Genomic DNA, 22,017 nt, shown 5'->3' with positions numbered 1-22,017 from the left:
ACAGTGGCCTATTTAAAAGACATCAAGCCTGACCAGTGGCACAATGGCTAGAGCATCGACCCAGGACATTGAGGTCCCTGGTTCAAAACTCCAAGGTTGCCAGCTTGAGCATGAATCATCAACATGATTCCAAGGGCATTGGTTTGAGCCCAGAGGTCACTGGCTTGAAGCCCAAGATTGCTGGCTTGAACCCAAGGCCACTGGCTTGAGCAAGGGGTCACAGGCTCAGTTTAAGCTCCCTGGTCAAGACACATATGAGAAACAATCAATGAACAACTAAAGTGAAGCAACTATGAGCTGATGCTTCTCATCTCTCTTCTCCTCCTCTCTCTTCCTTTTTGTCTCTCTCCTCTCTCTGTCTCTCTCCCTCTCTCTTTATCTCCCTCTCAAAAAATGAAAAAATAGAAGACATCAAAAGGAGACTCAATAGTCTGGAAAAGAGGACAAGGAGTAGGGAACAGAAAACACAGAAGAGAAAGTAATTGAGGAGATGAATTTCTTCTACTTTGCATTTTCTCAAGCATGGCCCCAAAGGAAGAGTTTACCCTGTTCTGGTTTATTTTCTTTTCCTAGAGGGTTATTAGACTGGCCTATAAGGAAAGGCCCACAGGCACAGCACAGTGATCTTAGAAAGGGTCATAGACACAGCACAGTGATCTTAGTAGGGCATCAATATATAAAACCCACTTATCAAAACATGTGGTATCCTAGAGTGCACACTGGTAAAGGATGTCTTTTTCCCTGCATAGTATTAAAAGTAACAACTAATACAAGAAAGGTAGAGAGGCCCTGGCCAGTTGGCTCAGCAGTAGTGTGTCAGCCTGATGAGTGGAAGTCTTGGGTTCAATTTCTGTTCAGGACACACAGGAGAAGCGACCATCTGCTTCTCCATCCATTCTCCCCCCCCCCCCCCCGACTCTCTCTCTTTCCCTTCCATAGCCATGGCTCAAATGGTTCAAGCAAGTTGGCCCTGGCCTCTGAGGATGGCTCCATGGCCTCAGCCCCAGGCGTTAAAATAGCTCAGTTGCTGAGCTATTTTTCATGATACCCTAGAGAACAAAATGCAGAAAGACCCGCTGAAGGATAAATACTTAATCTGGTGGGTTTGGAATTGATACTCAGATAATGTTGATTCATAGGCTAATGACAACCTAGAGGGAGTCTTTAGGTAAGTTCCGAGATAACCAATTTGCTTATGATCACACAGCTGGTGAAGGAAGGAGGCAAGATTCAAACTCAGCTCTGCCTAACTCCAAAGCCCATGTTCTATTTATTATGGAACAAAGACCAAAAAGACATTGAGTTTGCTTATGAAAAGAGAGTTGGAAGAGATAACCAGAGGGTAGGAATACAAATTTATGCCCAAAAGAATTGTGACTGATGGAAGAAATTGCCAGCAGGGGAGGACAAAAACAAGATGAATGACAAAAAAAAGATTAAATGTGAGCCTCACATTTTGTTTCCCAAAATAAACTGCAGAAGCAGAGAACTAGCTTGACCCCTCTTCACAGTGGGAAACACTTGGGGTTTTGTCATAGATGTTGTTGTTGAATTCCCCAGCAGCCAACAGTGTAACACATCATTAAAAATCGGCTGTACAGATAAAGTAATTAAATAGCCTTATTCCATCTAATCCAGCTCAGATCACATCTTGAATACTGGGTTCAATTCTAGGTAACATATTTTCAGAAAAACATTGAAAACCTGTGATGGGACCTGAGGACAATGACCAGGAGAACAAGGAGTCTGAACCTGTCACACGGAAGGTTGTATAATCTTCACATCAGGATGGTTAATTCTTTTGCAGACCAGCACAAAATTTCTGGCAGAGTGGCTCTGGTCCACAGACCAGAAGTTGAAAAGCACTGTTGAATAGACCCAGGGAATTTAAACATAAATAAGAAGTTGGGACTTATGAAGGTCATCTTTATATATTCAGTGTTTTTATTTCTTAGGGCAGAATTTAGACTGAAAATTATAATGACACATTTTGGTTCGCTACAACAGTTCAACAAGTGATTAGTCCATTCTGCCCAATTCTACCCCTCCATATACCCATTCTCTGACATCTCAAAAAGGTAGGCAAAGACTGAACTAACTTTTGAGATCACTTTCAACCATGAGAACCTAAGATTTAGGGCCCTACCTGATCAAAAATGGCAATTATAGAAAAAGATAACTATTTTATTTATTGATTGATTGATTTTAGAGAGGGAGGAGAGAGCAACATCAATTTGTTATTTCACTTATTTATGCATTCTTTGATTGAGTCTTGGACGTGCCCTGACTGAGGATCAAACCTGTAAACTTGGTGGATCAGTGCAAGGCTCTAACCAGCTGAGCTATCTGACCAGGGTGAAAGACAATTGCTTTAAACAAGGCAGAGCAATACAGGTGTTTCTCAGCTTAAGCAAACTCAAATTAAGACCTAAGTTTCCACTTGATAGAAGTAATTTGCATATCATTCCTTTCATTGGCAGCTTTTTAGTACCTTTATGAGGTGACAATATATAAAAGTGTAATTATCACTGACTTTTCAGGATAGATATATCGAATGAAGCAAGGTGAGCTGTTATATAGATTAATACCCACATTTGTGAGTTTGTTTTTTTTTATTTAGACAATTAAATTTAACAGGGTGACATTGGTCAACCAGAATAATTTGTGAGTTTTATGACCAGGAAACTGAAAAATGACCCGCATTCCATTAATAAATAAGGGCTTGGAAATATAAATAAAAGTGACAAGAAGATTAAAGTAGTTGTGGTCATGCAGTCATCTACTCTACCCTTTTGAGCCCAAATAAGAATTAAGGCAGTACAGACGGTGAGGGAAAGGAGAGAACACCGAACATTTTTGCAGCATTTGTGAATGATATTACAGCCCTGGTGACGACTGAGCAAGACCATGGAGGTTTTCAAGTTTATGATAAATGAGCCGCGCTTCCTGAGCCCAAATCAATAAAAAACAGACATGAAGTGAACAGAAGGGGAGAAAAGGAAAAGAGAACATAAAGGCACCATAAAATCCTGGTGATACATTTGAGAGGAAATCGTGATGCGAATAGAAAATAGGAAGTGAAAAAAAGTGAAAAAATAAATGACGCCTGGAGACTTGCAAAATGTCTGTCTCCCTCTTGTCCTCCACTCACATCCACCACCACCCCTCTCACCCTTCTTATGGGGCTCAGTAGATGATTTCTGATTCCAGGTGGGTATTTTTAATGTTTCACTCATGTTGGGGTTTTGACAGCAGGATTCATGGTGTCTCTGTAGACAGTTGTCATAGCTTTAGGAAACAATAAAGATAAAATGAGGAAATGGCAAGTGATCTATTCGTTTTGTAGCAGAGTAGAGCTGGAAGAAACATCTCCAGCAGGGTTGGTGGGCTTTCTGTTTCGTTTTTGTTGTTGTGTTGGACTAATGTTTTCTTACAGTATCATTTAAATAAGAAAATGAAGGTGATTTAAAAACAAAAGCATTTTAGATATAGATTTTTTTTCTAATTAGACTCATGGTTAGTGAGTCGTGTTTTGAGGAGAAAGTAAAAGAACTTGAGTAAAGCAGAATATATTGTGGGGATGGTTGATAATGGGAAAGATTGGAAGCAAAAGAGAGAGAGAGAACACAGAACAGAAAGGAAAGGAAAATAACAGAGCGGTAGCTTATAAATGTATTAACTGAGATTGTTTCCATTACTGCAGTTGCATTCAAGCACATGATTGACTGGTCTGAGGTGAGCCAAGTTTATTATAGTCTTTGCCTCTTTCACCAAGGAGTAATGGGTTTGAATTTTGTGGGTATGTGAGAATTGTTGCCATCCATTGCTTGGCTGAAGGACAGTCACCCTGGATGGTTCAAGGGGCCCTAAGCTAGTTAGTAATTATCCCCAACTAGCGCAGGACTATCACCATTTTGCTAGGACTAGCAGAAGCCCCGTGTTGAATGAAGCAGAGAGCACAGCCTTAGGAGGCAGCAAACAGGGACGCTCATCTCTCACCTCAGTCTCTCAGCTATAAAATGTGAATGATAATGATAATAATAATCTATGTTGCAAAGGGTGTCCCTTGTGAAGCCCTTAGCATGTGACCATATCAATAAATGGAGCTTAGTCTTAGCTAGTTATTTTCAGACTTAGGTGAGTCTTGGTTGTGTGCTCTACTAACATGACTGCCCCAGGGTTTCCTGTTTAAAGATAGCTATGCAGTGACTGAGCTCTGGACCCACAGCAAGCTTTAGAAGCCAAATCAGTTTTCTGTTTCTCTACCTTCCATTTCTCTACTTCCCTTTGGTTAGTGCCATCTTCTCTCTTTATGTACTGGATTGTTTTGATTACAAGAGCATTGTACCTTCCGATGACTTTGCATCCAGGGCCCCATGGTGAGTAGAGAGAAGCTAGCGGTAGCCCACGGTGAGTGAAGAAAACCCAGGACTTGAAAAGCTGAAGAGGAGTATATGCTCGGTGAATATACACTTTTTAAAAACAGTTTTGAAATGCTATTCTCTAAGAGAAAAGATGGTAGATACAGAGATGCAAAAAATGCTTTAAGGAAAAGATACTAAACTGTCGAACACCAACGATGAGCTGAGCATTCTCCATTTCTTCCATACAATGCTGTGGGGTGAGGATTATGACCTGGATTCTTGATGAGGAAACTGAAACATGGAGAAGTTAAGTTTTTCCAGCTACCAAGTAAGACCTGAGACTTGAAACCAGGTCGCTCTGACATCCACGTCCCATGGACCTCTGCAGTTGCAGGCAACCTCACCTTGCAGAGAGTGGCAAGTTAGGAAGAAAAGGATAGAATTTGCTTGAGTTTGAGAGAACATATATTTATTACATTTTTTTTAAAAAAAGGTATTCTTCTTACAGAAAATTTGAAGACAATTAAGATTTTATGTGACGTGCTTTGAACTTAGAAATAGTTATGTTTTATAAGCCAGACTGGTGATGATTAAAGAAGAATGAGGTAATAAATAATCAGAAGAAGAAATATAATATTGTATGCTAACTATGCTTTAACAAAAAATCATTTTTTAAAAATAAATGAGAAAAACGAAGAGCAGATGACCTTTTGTCTGGGCATCACTCAATTTCCAAGGCTGGGGAAGGGAAGGGACCTGCATTGGGAAAATCTCCTGATTTTTCCCCTCTCTCTTCTGTTCCCTCCGCTCACTATCCTGCTGCCAAAAAGAACCTTAAGTAGGAAAATAAGAGCTAATTTGAAAAAAGGAAAACATCCTTGAGACCCATGAAATCTCCCTAATCCACAGTGACAGGCAGGGACCTGCAGACTAACAATTTGATTAAATAAGGATCTACAGGGTTTAGAGGAACTCTCCAGTTGTGTGAAGTTTGTCTGTAAGTCTTTGAAGTATATTTATTTGGCTTTCTTTTTTTTTTTTTTTTTTTTTGCATTTTTCTGAAGCTGGAAACAGGGAGAGACAGTCAGACAGACTCCCGCATGCGCCCAACCGGGATCCACCCGGCACGCCCACCATGGGGCGATGCTCTGCCCACCAGGGGAGGATGCTCTGCCCATCCTGGGCGTCGCCATGTTGCGACCAGAGCCACTCTAGCGCCTGAGGCAGAGGCCACAGAGCCATCCCCAGCACCCGGGCCATCTTTGCTCCAATGGAGCCTTGGCTGCGGGAGGGGAAGAGAGAGACAGAGAGGAAAGCGCGGCGGAGGGGTGGAGAAGCAAATGGGCACTTCTCCTGTGTGCCCTGGCTGGGAATCGAACCCGGGTCCTCCGCACGCTAGGCCGACGCTCTACCACTGAGCCAACCGGCCAGGGCTTTATTTGGCTTTCAAACCTAGAAACCTTCTAGCTGGGAGATGATACCCATTGGGAAAATAGGAAGAACTCTAAAGGCAAGGCCAAAGGATGGGCCTGAAACACTAAGAAGTTGGCAGAGGTTCTGCAGGAGGCACAATGGCAGAGTCAGGTCAGAGTGTGTAAAGCCAGCTTCCCTGAGGGGGGACTGAGGGCTGAGCCTGATGCCCAAGGAGAAGGCAGCATACCTCTCCTGCCCGTGTTTCCTATTTCATGTGAAAAACCCACTGCCTATTAGTTCCCTGTCATCATAGGTGGCTCTGTCGCTGCTTTCCTCAGAAGTGAAGCAGCCAGAGATGAATGTTATGTGGGATACACCTATACAGGAAGGTGGGGAATGCCCTGCAGGCTTCTTTCATCCTCCCTTCCTTGTAGTCTCCACGACTGGCATCAGCAGATCAGCCATGAGGAATTGCTGTTCTCAGACAAGCTTTGGAGAGCCCCTTTGGTTCCATGTGTTCTCCCTGCCTGTCATGCAAGGGGATTTATGCTTTCCTGGGGCTTTGGAGGAGGAAATCATGAGTCCCTTGGGGACAAGAGGAAAATAGAAATGTCCTGTGTGCATAGAAGCATATGAAATGGAGGCTCTCAGACATCTCAGCCAACCAACCAGAAATGGCGGGGTATATTTTGCTTCTCTTGACCTACTCTGGTTGCAGAAAAAACAGGAATGTTTATTTCCTACAGAGAGAGCACCTGTGGAAACAGGCCAGGTACTCCTGAGAAGGCTGTTTATTCCGCTGGGATCTTGAGCCTAAAAAGAAATGGTCTTGGGAGGTCCAGATAAGCAAAGGAGCTATTGGTTAGAAATCTTTTAAAGCAGAGGCCCCTGAAGGCCACTCCCAGGTACATGGCTACCTGCAAGCTAGGCTGTAGCCACCACGTTTCAACTCCACTTTACCCTCTGCACCTGGCCACAGAGCTGAGTCTCCAGAGAACCCAGAAGGAAGATCTTACTAGAATAGTTTTTTGGGGAGGAGTGGTCTCTAATTTAGAGCATGAGTTAGAAGTAATTCAGGAAAAAGCACAGTGTAAAAAAAAAAAATTAAACCTTGTTAGATATTCAGGGAGAGGGTTAACATTTCCAACATGGCCAGCTGATTAAGAGGTCTCCTGTAAGGAAATAGAATATGATAGAATAGAATGATAGAATAGAGCAAAAATGTTGTCATATGAGAACCCAAAATGAGGAAAGGCCAGTCCTTGATCTCTTGGCCCAACTTTTTGCTTTTCTTTCTTTCTTTCTCTCTCTCTTTCTTCCTTTAAAAATTTTTATTTCTTTCTTTCAGTGAGAGAGGAAGGGAGGGAGGGAGGGAGGGAGGGAGGGAGGGAGGGAGGGAGGGAGGGAGGGAGAGAGAGAAAGAGAGAGAGAGAGAGAGAGAGAGAGAGAAGAGAGAAACATTGAGCTGTTCCTGTGTGTGCCCTGACCAGGGATCGATCCAACAACCTTTGCTCTTCGGGATAATGCTCTAACTGAGCTATCCAACCAGACCCAGTCATTTGCTTTTCTTTTGTACACTTTTTTTCCCCCATAATAGAATGGTTTGGGGCTCTAGAAGAGTGTTTAAGCAGTGACTAACAGGTGAGTTATAGGTAGTTGTTTATCCCATGCTTACAAATTTTCAAGGTTAATGATTTGTGTTGAAACCCCTACAGTATGTTTTTCTTTTATCTGAACCCTACAGGTGTGACTGGAGCCTTTCTGCCTCAATTTATTACCTTTTACTGGGCATTGGACCGAGGAACAGGACACTGAAATAAACTGAGGCAAAAAGGCTCTGGCCACAACTGTAAGGTTCAGACAAAGAAAAACACGCAGTAGGTGTTTCAATACAAACCATTCCAGAATCAAAAGCAGTCACTATGAGATAGATGAACAGCGACCACCTTTTCAGGACAGTCAGAGGGAATTTAAGCATCAGGAAATGTGTAGGAACAGATGGCTTCCAGTTCTTTTCCATCTAAGCGATTCTATATTTTAAGGGTTTTAGACTCGTTAAATGTTAAAATTTTTATGCCTTCAAATGCACAAGAGACAATGAGGACAATCGGGAAACTTGTCTAGATAAAGGTGGTGGGGACTCAAGATGCAAAGAAGTTACAAGATGGAATCAATGGTTTAGGGTGCACCATTGCCCTCTATTGGATTAAGTAAATCAGACCTGTAGTGCGGTTGTGTGTTTCATTATCTCTGGCTAGCTTGCTGAGAAGTCAGGGCACCTTTGTGCAAGAAATTAATTGATCCTTGTAAATAAGTCCTATCTGCTGCCCTTCCCTGAGGAAATCACTGACAGTTGTAACTCTGGTGGCAGGTCATTTATCATGTTTTTATTCACTCGGCAAACATGTACTAAGTGCCTTCTAAGCACTGGCTAGATATTGCAGGGAATCTAAGAATAAATAACAACAGCAGCTACTGTTAGCATTTATTGGATGTCTACTGTGTGCCTAGGTCTTTATACAGATTAATACACAACACCTCCAATGAAGCAAGTATGGTTACTTCTGTCTCATGGATGAAGAAACAGGACACTTGGGAAGTAAATGGCACATCTGAGATTCAAATATAGGTCCATCTACTCCTAAGCCCACACCCTGTCCACTAAGTTACAACCCTTCTCCTGAAGAAGTTTACAAACTAATAGGAGAGACAGGATACAGATAGCAATGTTTATGCTGGGGGTTGGCAAACTATGGACAGTAGGCCAAATTCAACCCATCACATATTTTTGAGCACAAGCTAAGATGGTTTTTATATGTTTAAATGATTGTGGAAAAATCATAAGACTAATAATATGTACATTGTGGCATATAAAAATTATATTCAAATTTAAGCATTCATAAATACAGTTTTATTGGAACCCAGGTCCACCCATTCCTTTACTCTTCTCTCTGGCTGCCTTCCCGGCTACAACAGCACCCTTGAGTGGTCGTGGCAGAGACCAAATGGCCACAAAGCCAAAATATTTACTCTCTGGCCCTTATCCTATAGTCTAAAGTGAAAGGTTGTATACCAATAAGGTTTATTTAAAAGCATTTTGAGAGTTAAGAAGAGGGGAAACTATTATTTATTTAACCCAGGGTGAGAGGTACTACAAGAGTTATACAGATGTGCTCTGTTTTAAGACTCAGTGAGGGAACATCCAGACTTTAAAAGAGATAAATTAAAAGGTAGTGATTTGCATAACAAATTTTCCTTTTCATTTTGTAAAAGGATTCGCCACGGGGTTCTTTTATGGAATGAGTTTCCATATGCATGCTAATATGATTCCATTTACAAATACTCTATTCATAATAACTTTTCAAGAACATATCTATTGTTTACAGTGAGGCTTTGCTATAATCATTATTTCCTGGCAGGGCAAAGGGTTCCTGCATCTGAAATGTCATTGAGCTGACCCATCAGTTCCAGGGGCAGTAAATGCTCTGCCTCCTCATTGTTTCCAGGAGGGGCTTTGCCTGACAAATAGAAAGGCTGTGGATTCCAAGTGTCTGCCTTAGGTGAAGTTCAGTGGCTGTTATAACTTTACATTGTTAGCCAAGCTCCTCTTCATATATAGCTATAGCCAAAATCCTAAAATGTTAACTCCTCACTATTCTATCGTATTTCATGTGCAAGATAAACTTATAAAAATGATATCTGTTGCTAATGTCCTGATAAATATGCTACAAGCAACACAGTTGATCCTTGAACAACATGGGTTTGATCTATGCCAGTTTACTTAAACATTGTTTTTTTCAATGAATGTCTGTACTGTTTTCAGTCTGATGTTGGGAGGGGAGGGCCTACTGTATGCATTGACCTGTGCACTTTACATAGGAGGTTTGAGCAACTTCTGATTTTGGTATTTGTGGGAGTCCTGGAATCAATCCTTCTTGGATACTAAGGGATGACTAACTAAACTTTGAGGAGTCATAAGTTTTATGCAGATTTTCAACTGTGTGGTGTCAGTTCCCCTAACCCCCATATTGTTCAATAGTTGACTGTACTTATAAAAAAACAATACTTCTTTTTTTCACCCCAAGTTATTATCTTAACTGAATTACAGCATAAACTGGGGCAAGTAATATAATCTTCAAATTAGAACTCTCCCCAGAAAAATAGGAAGTGGTGTCACTGATTCAGTTTAGGATCCAGCTTCCTCTTTCAATGGGTCTTGAGCCTGACTCTTCAAACAGCTTTCTGGTGTTATGCAATTGCTCTTTTTAAGAGATGCATAAAACAGAAACCTTGGCTATTCATAGCAAACTTAGGAGGAGCTGAAATCTTTCAAGAAGTTTCTTTCTTGGTACCATTTTGTTGGTAACTACATGCTTCTGAATACATCCACTTAATCTGGCTTTCAATTAAGGATTTTTTTTCAATAAACATTTAGATTTATTTTAAATCAGTTTGGTACATGATACAGATAGATTTTGCAGTTTTTAATGAGCTGAAATAGGAATGTCCAAATACAGCAGTGTCTGCCTGTGCAACAAATATCTTAAGGTAAAATAAAGTATTCTAATAGAACTATATCTGCATGAACAAATCAAATTTAAAAATCAGAAAAGGTTTCTAAATACCTTCTGGATTTAAAAAATGCAGACCTTATTAATGGCTCCAGATACTAAATCACTAAAGGAAGGAGGGGGCAAGGCTGTGAGTTCTGTTATTAAGAGCTCTTCTTGCAAAATCTAACTAATTTCATATTAAATGATTTTGTTGTTAGAGCAGTATTTGAAATTACAGAAGATGAGATGCTTCATCAACTGCATTTTCACAAACATTGTATATTGACATTATGTGTGACAAGATATTCATATCTAGGTAAATGACATCAGTTAAGGATATTTTAAAGAACTGTCTTGTGGTCTCTGTTTTCATCTTCTGTGGTACTATATTTTAGAAGTAGGTAAGCATTCCTGATATATAGGCTGAATATTTTTCAGGGGTTTTTTTTGATGGTAGATGAAATTTAAATGGAAATGCAAGGACAGAGAGAATCATGCTTGGAAGAATCATGTGTGGTGTTGCCCTATGGTGAGGCAGATCTGTGTCACAGGGCTGCTAATGGGTATTACGTGCAGTTCATCCTCTTCAAGTGAGACAGATGCAGAGGGCTGGTGAGACAGATGCAGAGGGCTGGTGAGACAGATGCAGAGGTAGCAGTCGGGTCAGGAGCCCTGCACGGTCCTGAGGCGGGATGCCTGGCCAAATGGCATTGTCACTGGGGTTGGGTAGGTAGGCTGCTGGAGGTGGCTTGGCTGCCCCTGGATACTGTCACTTCTCTTCTGCTGGAGGCGGCTTGGCTGCCCCTGGATACTGTCACTTCTCTTTCACACTCTATGGCAAGTAGCATTTCAGCCATTTCTAAAGCTGATCACTGGCAGGAAATGCACATTTAATCCACCTGGGAGGTTCTCAGAAGAGGCGGCTCTGTCTTCATCTCCCTTTGTGGTTAGAAGCATTGTTACTGTAAACAGAATAAAAAAGGGGCCACTTGAATTCAGGAGACAGCTGTTCTCTACCTCTCTTTCACCTCCCTCTTTCTCTTATCTCTTTCTCCTCTTCTATCTTGAAATTGTTGCTACCATGTTTTTATCTCCATCATATATATATTTTTTGTTTCTCAGATGAAGTACACAGTGGTGGTAGGTATAGATTATTAAACAAATAGATAAGTATTAAATAAATTACATTAGTTCAATATTCTTTTTCCCTGGAGGCAATGTAAAACTTTTCAAAATTAAAACTAATGGCTATAGAGGAATGGGATGTAAATTTTTCCTCATTTATATGATCAAACAGGAGATCGACCCCTAGGGGTGGCCCATTTACCATCCTCCGCTATTAGGGAAGCAGAAGGGTAAATTCAAGGGGGAAATTTGCAAAGCCCTGTGATTTGAACAAAAACAGAGCATACCCCACTCTGCCCTGCACATCTTTCTCCTACCAAGCAACATCTGAACAGATTTCATCTCGCAAATGGAAACGGATGCAATCAAATTTTTTCAAAGTGATTTCATGAAGAGTGGGCCTATTTAATTGGGTTTTTTAAAGCCAGGATTAATATTATAAGCTGGGGAGCTCTGTGATGTGCCTGTGTCATTGGCTTTGGCATACCACCTGCCTCCTTGGGAAAGCAGAGAAAAGTGCCACTATTCAGAAGCAATTCTACTTCTGCTTCAGCTTCTCACTGAAGTGACTTACAGCCAGCCTTGACCAAGGCCTGATCTGAGTTACCTGTAGTGTGGGAGAGATCTTCCTAAACTCAAGGACATATCTAAAGCATGCCTGGAATATTCTTTTCATCTCTAATTTATGTGACTTTCTAATATGTTTAGCATTTGCACTTCCCTTGTCTCCATCCTGCTTATTAAGGTAAATTTGCATAGAAATAGAATGTTGGTTTTCAGGACCATTCACCTGACACTTGATCTCCTAAGGCCACCAGTGTCTACTGTTGATACCATGAGGGTGACCCACAGACACCACATCTTAATGTGGTGCCAACTAGAGGCAAAGCCTTAATTAGAGGAAGCTTTGGATGTTAAAATAATGGCGTGAATCAAATCAGTAAAGACATTTAGCATTCACTAAGGAGGGCAGAATATGCCTTCCTGTTGAGTGGGTCATCCTAGGTCACAAAAATTTTAATTTGTTTTAGATGGACAGATATTGAAGAAAGTGACAAAAAGTATACTTTTTTTTTTGGTTTGAAAATAGTTTTGGTTGGCAATAAAGTTCAGACAGTTAACGCTGACATTTTACTTTGGCTCCTGAAATATTTTTTTGTTTAATATCTATCTTTGGGATTGGTAATATTCATCCCTACAAATTGCCTGTGGATGACCAAGCAAATGTGAAAAATCAAAAAAATGAGCCCCTCGCTATCACCACTGCTGCAGTCGGCTTTAATCCCCTTGATCTCTGCTGCTGTGCCCTCCCACCAGCAGTGGCCACCTTCCTTATTTACCCAAATCTTGTCACTTGGGCAGAAATCCCTACTGAGAAAACAGTTGTCCCAGTTTACTGGTTGCTGAATGTCAATTAGGTGTGGGGGTTACTAACCTAGAGGGTTTCAGATTTAGGCAAATTTTGCAAAACATAAATGCCAAACAATAGCTTTTAAGACTGTGTTCCAACAGTAAGCTGTCTTAGCAGGGACTAAAGGATTTGAGGGACATGGAGAATAAATATCAACAATGTTTCTAGAAGATAGAAGAAATCAAAAGAAAACTTGTGCTGCTATTAGCCAGGCTGCCTTCACTGAGGATAAATTAATATTATTAAATTATTATTAGTGTGTATGTTTGTGTGTGTGTGTGTGTGTGTGTGTGTGTGTGTGTGTGTGTGACAGAGACAAAGAGAGAGAGAGGGACAGATAGGGACAGATGGACAGGAAGGGAGAGAGATGAGAAGCATCAATTCTTTGTTGCAGCACCTGAGCTGTTCATTGATTGCTTTCTCATATGTGCCTTGACCGGGGGGCTACACAGACTGAGTGACCCCTTGCTCAAGCCAGCGACCTTGGATTCAAGCTGGTGAGCTGTGCTCAAACCAGATGAGCCCACGCTCAAGCCGGCGATCTTGGGGTTTCGAACCCAGGTCCTCTGCATCCCAGTGTGACGCTCTATCCACTGCGCCACCACCTGGTCAGACTCATCAAATTATTTTAATACAAAAATGCTACTTAGCTTGATCTTCTGTAACATTTTGCACCTATTATTTAATTTTATTTCACATCCTTATTAGTTGACTATTATGACCCCCATTGTACAGGTGAGGAAACTGAGAAAACGAGTTTAGTTACTTGCACAAGATTATGCAGCTATTCACCAACAGAATCAGGTCTCAGCTCTCTATTACATCCCTACTGTATTTTTAAACAAAAACCTATATTTCATTTGTAAGCTGACCTATTTATCTTTACACGGGTTTCATCTATTACTAGGAAAGGTCAATATTTTAACTCAATTCAGAAGTATTAAAGTGGAAAATTTCCAAATGTACTTGGCTTACACTATACTAATAAAATAAGGAAGCTGACTAATTGAGACTCTCAACTCTAAAACCAGAATGCTTTCTACTCTCAAACCATGCAGAAGGACCCAAAGTTCCCCACTGACCAATGCTGTCTAATTCTCTTAAATGATTCAGACTTAAAAGATAGAATGGCATCTGTCTAATTAACACTGCATAGTTAAAGATAGCTGACAAGGGCAGCCTCTGGTCCAGCCCCTCAGGCCTCAAGTAAGAGACAATAAACAGTACGTCTCCTTTTTTATCAACCAGAAATGGAGATGCCTCGGAAATGGTGATGGGCAGGGACAGGCAAAGGGAGATGAAAAGAGAGTCAGTTTCTGGCTTTCATTTCTTGCTCCTGGCATCTGGGGATTTAGAGAGTGATACCAGGAAGCAGGTCCTAAAGGCGGTGGCAGCTCTTCTCAAAAACAGGAATCCTCACTGTAGGCCTGGCCTTCCTCTCCGGCCTGGACACACTCACCACTCGCCTCCCAACCGCTAAGACTGCTGTGCAGCACCGTCTGCTCTGCTGCCCTGCTCCCAGAGAAAGGCACAGTGACCACATTGTTTTTCTTCCAGCCTCCCATTACAACATGGAAGCCATCGCCAAGTTTGATTTCACCGCCTCAGGCGAGGATGAACTGAGCTTTCACACTGGAGATATTCTGAAGGTAGGTGGTGTGAGGTGCAGGGGATTCATGGGGAGGGAGTTAGGTTACTCTGTCTGGTCACTGAGTTAACCTGACAATCTATGCCTTTGTTTCTTAAGAACTACACACATTTCCTTTCAAAAAAAGAAGTTCACCTCAACCAAAAAGATTCCTTCTGAGCACCTGTGTGCCATCTACCAGGCAGGCAATGGAAATCTAGCTGACATGAGCGATCATCCCTGTCCTGAGGTGCTTGTGGGGGAGGGGGGAAACAACTCCATCCAAAGTGCTGTTACAGGTGTTCTTATGTAAGAGCTTGGGGAGCACGGGTGAGGGAACAAGTGATCCCATCTTGAAAGATGGATTTGTAGGCAGGTGTGCTAACGTCACTTATTAGGGATGTAATGAAGGTGAGCTGAGCTTTTAGCTAAAGCTCAGAAATGAACAAGCCCATGTGGAGTTCTGTGAGTATTGTGAGACACAGCATGGCTGAGACTTACAAGAGGAGGGTGTGGCTGGAGCTAGCCTGGGAAAGGCACCTGGAGGAGACAGGGCTCAACAAAGACTATGTACACCCAGCCTGCACTTGAGTCGTAGTGGACACTTGCTGAGCTGAAGAGGCCTTAGACCTCTCCCAAATTTCATGTCCCACACGCACAGACTACATCTTAGCCTTTGTTTTGCGCAAAAGCACAAGCCTTTCAAGAGGCCACCAGGGAGTCTGTGATGCCAGTGCCTCCTGCCTGGCCTCAGAGCACCTTTGGCTATCCTGATCCCTGGCCCTCAGCAGCCCACATGGGCTTGCCCAGCAGCCCTGAGGCCACCAATGTCTTACTACAAAAATATGCTTGTTATAGAAAGAAACTTGTCAGTATGTGAAAGAGTGACTCAAAGTGTCTGGAGCGCAAACCAGGTAGGATGACTTGGTTTCGAACTTGAACACCCCCAGTATTACTCTTATTTATTTATTTTTATTTTAGTGAGAGGAGAGGAGGCAGAGAAACTCCCGCATGCACCCCGACCAGGATCTCGACACAGCAAGCCCACTAGGGGGCGGTGCTCTGCCCATTTGGGGCTATTGCTTTGTTACAACAGGGGCCATTTTTTTTTTAGCTCCTGAGGCGGAGGCCATGGAGCCATCCTTAGCGCCCAAGTTCAACTCACTCGAGCCAATCAAGCCATGGCTACAGGAGGGGAAGAGAGAGAGACAGAGAGACAGAGACAGAGAGAAGGGGGAGAGTAGAGAAGCATATGGTCTCTTAGTCCAGTGTACCCTGACTGGAAATTGAACCTGGGATATCCACATGCCAGGCCAATGCTCTGCCACTGAGCCAAACAGCCAGGGCTTACTCTTATAACTGTTCTTACCTTGCAAGAGCTAGTAATATGGTTGCAAAAAAGTGTGCCTTTGACGTTGTAGCTTCTCAAGGTCAAAATGTCCTTGGGCTGCTGACCCAGGAAGAGGTGACCTTCATTTCTTTGGGATCTTACCAAGTCCCAGAAGGATATGCCATGTAGTGAGCAGTCTCTCCCTTATCTGTGGGGTTCTGAACATGTTACCATAGATTTGGGAAGGGGTCAACTCCCACCACTCATCTCCCATTACAAACAGAACCCATTTAAGTTTTCCCTATTCCCCAGAAAAGTTAAAAGAAAAAAACCTTTCCCCAACTATGCTTCTCAATTCAGCTTCCAATTTCTTTCCTCTCTTTTTTTTTTCTCCAGTATTTGCTGCTAATACTGGGACAGATTCTCTATGCTGGCGGCCTCCACTCCCTCACTTACTACTCATTCCACAAGAACCCTTTGGAACCTGACTTTTACCCCCAGCATTCCTTTAAAACACACCAGTGATGTTCATAATGTGGAATATAATGATGCTACTAAAATGCCTGTAGAATGTGACACTGCTGACTGTTCCTCTCCAGGATCTGAATGGAGTTTTGTATGACTTGCAAATATTCTCCTCCTTTCCTCTAAATATTTTTCTTTCATGGAATCTCTCAAGCAATCCCCTTTTTTGCTAGAGAGGAGCCTGATGCAGTAAAAAGGAGCATGGACTGTGAAGCCAGATAAGTCTGAGTTTGAACTCCAGCTTATTAGCTGTGTGGCCTGGAGCCAGTCACTTCCCCCTCTGAGCTTCAGTGTTATCATCCATAAGTGGAGGAGGCCCTATCTATCTTGCAAGGTTGTGGAATGGATTAGAAGTCATGGCCCCCTCCCAAAGAGGATGCTTAATAAATGGCCACATTATCAGCATTACTCATTCCTGCTGCCTCTGACTGTTTAGACTATTGCCACAGCCCCTATATTGACATCAGTGCCCCCTTTATCTTCCTCCTTCAGTCATTCTATATACTAGTCCTAGAGGGATCTTTCTAGAAGACAAATCAGATCACATCACTTCCTTATTCAAAAGCATTGGTTTCCCATTACCAATTGGTTGAAACCTAAGCCATCTGGCCCTACCCACTGCCTAATCTCATCATGCTCACGTGCATGAACACATGTGCTCACACACACACACACACACACACACACACACGCATACATCTTTGTGTACTAATGCTCCCAGGTCACACTGCAATATACAGACCATCCTTTTTCAAGCTCTTCCCCATCTGCCAGATGTCCTCGCACACACACATATTTGACCACCTCTGCCTCAGAACCCTCACTAATCTTCCTCCCATCCTGCTGCCCCAGGAAAATTAATCACTCCCTCTTCAGCAATTCCACAGCATTTCACACACACTTTATTCGAAACACTTAGGATCTCGCCTCACATGACAGTTATTAATGGGCAAGCCAAGCCTTCATGCTCTCATGCACCTTGTACATCCACCTCAAGTTGCTGCCCTTACCCCTTGGGATCCTGATTGCCATTATGTGTTGGCCACTGAACAAAGCTCTCTTAGGGAGAGGACAGGGTCTGCCTCAGTGTCTAGAACAGCAGAAAGTGACCCTCCTTAATATGCGGTAAATGAATGAGTGGTTGATACCCCACAGGTCTGTGAGCTAATTGAGAGCAGAGCCTAGCTGTCTTTGCATCTTCCCAGCACCTAATACAAATCACAGTCCCAAACACGTGCTTTGTACATTTCTTGAATTGCTAAATTGCATTTCCACATGCTCATTTGGAATGCCATCAGAAGGCCAGACTCTTTTTCTTTTCAAATTCTGTCCATTCCAGCTGTAGCAGTAAAGAGAAAAGTGAAGAGGGGCTTGCTGGCCAGTCTCACAGAATGTCTGCCTCCGGGTGGTTAGTGATCCTGCCTGTAGGTCTCTACATACGGTTGCAAGGTCCATCCCTGCCCCTCACAGCTGGGTAATATGCCCCAGGGGTCTCACAATTGTTTTCATCTCTTGACTGACCCAGCAACTCTGTCCTAGGATGGTTTTTTGATTTTGGCCTTTACTGCTAAATAAAAGACTAAACAAACTTTTTCATTAGAAAGTACAAAAAAATGTCTGCCCAGCTCACCACCAACCCATCCCCTCCAGACTGTGACTTCCCCAGGACAGAGGCCCCAGCCTATTCACCTCTGTACTCCCAGCACCTAAGTGCAAACAGCAGGTGCTCATGAGGTACTGATTGATGGTAAACAGGGAACTCCTGCCAAGTGACTTGATCCTGCCTGTTCTGTGGGAGAAACATTTGAAAAGTTAGGAGTTGGGTGTTTTGTATTCATGTCACAAACCTCCGGACCTGCAGCTACACACAGCACCAGTTAAATTTATCAGCCGTTTTAAACCACGTCTCTTGGCCCAGTCTATCTATCTGCTTCTGTAATGCGTCTGACTCTACCCCATTTCTTCCTACTAAAACAGCAACCTAAAAGCACTAAGAATTAGTCAGTCCTAAATCATTAACTTCTTCAATACTTCAGATTTCTGCTATGTCTTGAAGAGCTGTAATTCCATCCAATTTTAAAATTCTTGCAACTGTTCATTTTGTCCTCTTTCCACATATAAATTAGTCTCAGGCCATGTAACACAGAAATGTATTCTGGTAAGCAGCGTTATAAGAATTGAGATACAGTAAAGTGAAGTGTCAAACCTCATGTGTTTGGGCTGAACTCCCTGCTCAGGTTTACATGATGTGGACAAGAGATAGGGGAACCGGATAGATGGAGAGATGAGAAAAGGAAGTCTGGTGCCCTGTGCCAACAACGGCAAGAGGAAACCACCTCCCCCTAAATACTCTTCTTTGCAGAAAATGGATTTTTAAAACCTTGTATTTTAGACACAAAAACGAGTCTGTAAATTTACCTCCCTGGGAACACGATCTCAGGCTGACCGAACACCGAGCGGTGGGAGACTTAGCTGGCCTCGTGTGATAATCTCTTAGTTGCTGGAGGAGGTAGATGGGTGTGAGCCACGATGACTAAAGTTACAGCTGGTTGTAGGTCAGAGAACTAAGTACAAAGTGTGTTCTTACTGTGAAGAGCCAGTTTCCAAATAGCCTCTTTTACCTCATCCCTGCTCACTCTCCTATTTGACATTTGCCACCCAGACCAAACTCCAAATTCCCATGTGACAAAAGAAAGGAATTCCAAAGCCATAAATCTGGGCAGATGGCACAGAGTAAAATGTCCTTGTGTCTTTTAGAAAACCAGGCACTTGTAGCGAGTTTCCTAGTTCTTCTGACCTAGATTTTCTGCTCCCCCTATAACCCTCTCAGCATACACATACCCACACGTCCTTAGTGATACCAACAGTCACATCTGGTGTTAGAAACTATAAAGTTTTATTTCCTCAGCAATTCTAGGACTCAAATATGGGACACATTTTTATTTCTTCAGAACAAATGATTAAATTCAAAACATATATATATAGAACCACTTTACAGAACTTACTATATAAGCTTTTCTGTGTCCTTCAGAGCTGGAATCCTCCCCTCGTGTCATAGTTTACAGAACTATATACTTTTAAAAACAAAATAGCATACACTTTCTGAAGGAATTCCAGGTACAGGTTTCACTTGATCCACACATCAACTCTGTGAGGCATTAAACTGGTTTTTCTTTTGTCCCCATTTTTCAGATGGTCAATTGACTTGCCAAAGGTCATACATTTAGTCACAGGGCCAAGCTAGAAACCAGACCTTCTCATTCAGAACTCAACATACTATCCCCTTCCTTCCACCTGGGGAGAGATATTAGAAATAGGTTGTCACTGCTTCTCAATTACTTAGCTTTCTTTAAGTCCTTTTTCTTCTCTGGGAGAGAGTAACCCAAGGGACCCATGGCTTCAACTTCACCCACTTTCGTATGACTCTAAAATCCCAGCCTCGCTGCTGACCCCAGACATACCTCTCCCACTGCTCACTGAGCTTTTCTTCCCAGATGGTCCCAGGGGCAACTTGGACTCACCCACATGCAATCTGAGGTCCCAAAGTTTTTCCTCAGACCTGCTTCTCCTCCCATATTTTCTATTTTAGTAAAGGCATCACCACCTACTCAGTCTCCCAAGCCAGAAATTTGGAGCCATTCCAGAATCCCCAGTCTCCCTTAGCTCCATGAACAGTCATGAAATCCTGCCCATTCTGTTTCCTGATTCCTCTAAATAACGTCCTCAGCTCTTAGCCCAGATCCCCTTCATCTCTGGCCTGGATGCCTACAGTCGTCTTCCTACAGTTTCTCCCCCGACTTTACCCCTCCTATCTATCTCCACACTCTGATACAATACTCTTTCTTAACTCGAATTCTTACTGTGTTATTTCCCTGCTTTCGTGGCCCATCCTTTAGTGGCTCCCCATACATTTCAACATAAAAATCCAACCTTTCAACATGGGTCACAAGGCTTGGTGTTTCTGGTTTCCTCTCTTTCTACCTCTGGGGCCACGATCTAAACTCCTACGAGACTAAGGCATTTCGCTCCCTGAATGTGCTGCATTTCCTCATATACCAGAAGCAGTTCTTTTGACATCAGATGTCTCCTGGGTAACTCCTGTCATTGCCTGTACAACCCACATGTCTTCTTCTCCAAGCAGACTTTCCTATCCATCCTCTGCTTTCCCCTTCATCATTGCACTTCTACCAGTTAAGACATTTTCAGCTACAAGAAACAGAAACTAAAAATGGCTTAAACAGTAACAAAGATTTTTATCTTTCTTCTAAAGTCCAGAAGTAGATGAGTTCCTGGGTAGCTAATTCCGTGGTTCAATGGCATCATCAGGGTTCTTACTATCTTTTTGCTCTGCCATTTTCATTTTGAATTATTGTTCGAGTCTATGCCAAACACTTTAGAAACATTCTTAGAGGGAGGTTTGTGAAAATATCTTTTAATTGTGAAACGTTTCCTGAAATAACCGTAAGCCACAGAGCCAAGTCTGGCCAGTCACATGAGTAGTCAAGGTAGGTGATAACATTTGGGATCATAGTCAAAAAGTTGGACCAGATATTGTAGTAATGAGACAGAACTGCTGGTCCTGCCTGTGACCTGGCTCTAAAAGCAAGCTTAGAAAGGGCATTCCAGATACCATACGTTACGTCCAAATGGTCTACGCACCACATGGAGTGTGAATACAAAGAGTTACTGTTTTCACAGCTGGCCCCACTTGGATATTTAAGTTTTAATATGTTTGTTTAAAAAAATTAGAACAAATTAAATTTTTAAAAGGTTCTTGGTTATCTGGCAGAGGAGAATAAATATGGAATACATGCTCTTGCTTTCTTATAATCATCCCAGATAATAAGATTAGGTGCAGAGGTATGGGACACATGAATTTCCAAAATAGAAGGAGAAAGGGGCTCAGGGAAGCCCCTGAGTGTTGGGTCTTGGAGGCCATGCCATGGTGGGGTCCCATGTGTAGGTGGCACTTGCGAACAGAAATAGCTTAGGGCCAAGAAAAGCTAAACTCCAAAGATCACCCTGCTGCTCCCGCACTAGGGCAGCTGTGCGGTTTGTTCGGTTTATTTTCTTTAAACCCAAAGGGGGATTCTTCGCCCTGCAGCCCCTTTCTTTTTGCTTCTTGGTGTCCTCCCTTCAGTGTCTTTGTCCTTCATTCTCTTCCATACTTAGGTCTTAAGTAACCAAGAGGAGTGGTTCAAGGCTGAGCTTGGGAGCCAAGAAGGATATGTGCCCAAGAATTTTATAGACATCCAGTTTCCTGAGTAAGTATTTTCAGTCTGCTGAGATGGGCCTACCCATACACACTCCCCTTACTTCCTCAATAGTTACTAAAATTACCTGTGCACACCCAAGATGCTGTCAAAAATGGTTGCCTCTGGAGAGGGTACCACATTGTTGAAGGCCAGGGGTGGGAGGAAGATTTGCATTTCACTGCATTCTCTTTTATGGTTTATAGCGTGTGCTTGTATTGCCTATTTAAAGTTTATAAACTAAAATCATCTATAATTGTAATAACAAGGTTTCCAAGCATTCCAGTGTGAGGGGCTGTAGGCCACCCCATTTCAAGAGCTGCTACTTAAAAGCACTTTATTATCTACCAGCCTATCTTCCGTTTTAACCAGGGATCCCAAACTGTTCTGGGCCCTCATTGGGTGTTTGAACACGGC

The 22,017-nt window shown here is 42.5% G+C and overlaps 1 protein-coding gene across 4 annotated transcripts in view; it reads left to right on the top strand.

Annotated features, from left to right (window-relative positions):
• The window catches only part of GRAP2 (GRB2 related adaptor protein 2), a 75,180-nt gene that overhangs the window by 35,929 nt on the left and 17,234 nt on the right, over positions 1 to 22,017 (top strand). For 3 of the 4 annotated variants that reach the window (XM_066257447.1, XM_066257423.1, XM_066257431.1), the window contains exons 2-3: positions 14,424 to 14,515; positions 21,521 to 21,612. In XM_066257447.1, coding sequence (XP_066113544.1) covers positions 14,438 to 14,515; positions 21,521 to 21,612 — 170 coding nt within the window. In that variant the 5' untranslated portion in view covers positions 14,424 to 14,437. Of the gene's footprint in view, positions 1 to 3,146; positions 3,211 to 14,423; positions 14,516 to 21,520; positions 21,613 to 22,017 lie in introns of those variants that run through there. The other variant, XM_066257439.1, reaches the window with a different exon arrangement.

This window comes from Saccopteryx bilineata, chromosome 1 (assembly GCF_036850765.1).
Source record: "Saccopteryx bilineata isolate mSacBil1 chromosome 1, mSacBil1_pri_phased_curated, whole genome shotgun sequence".
Taxonomy (NCBI): Eukaryota; Metazoa; Chordata; class Mammalia; order Chiroptera; family Emballonuridae; genus Saccopteryx; species Saccopteryx bilineata.
Note: the sequence above shows the minus strand (reverse complement) of the source record. Positions and strands in the feature narration are given on the sequence as shown.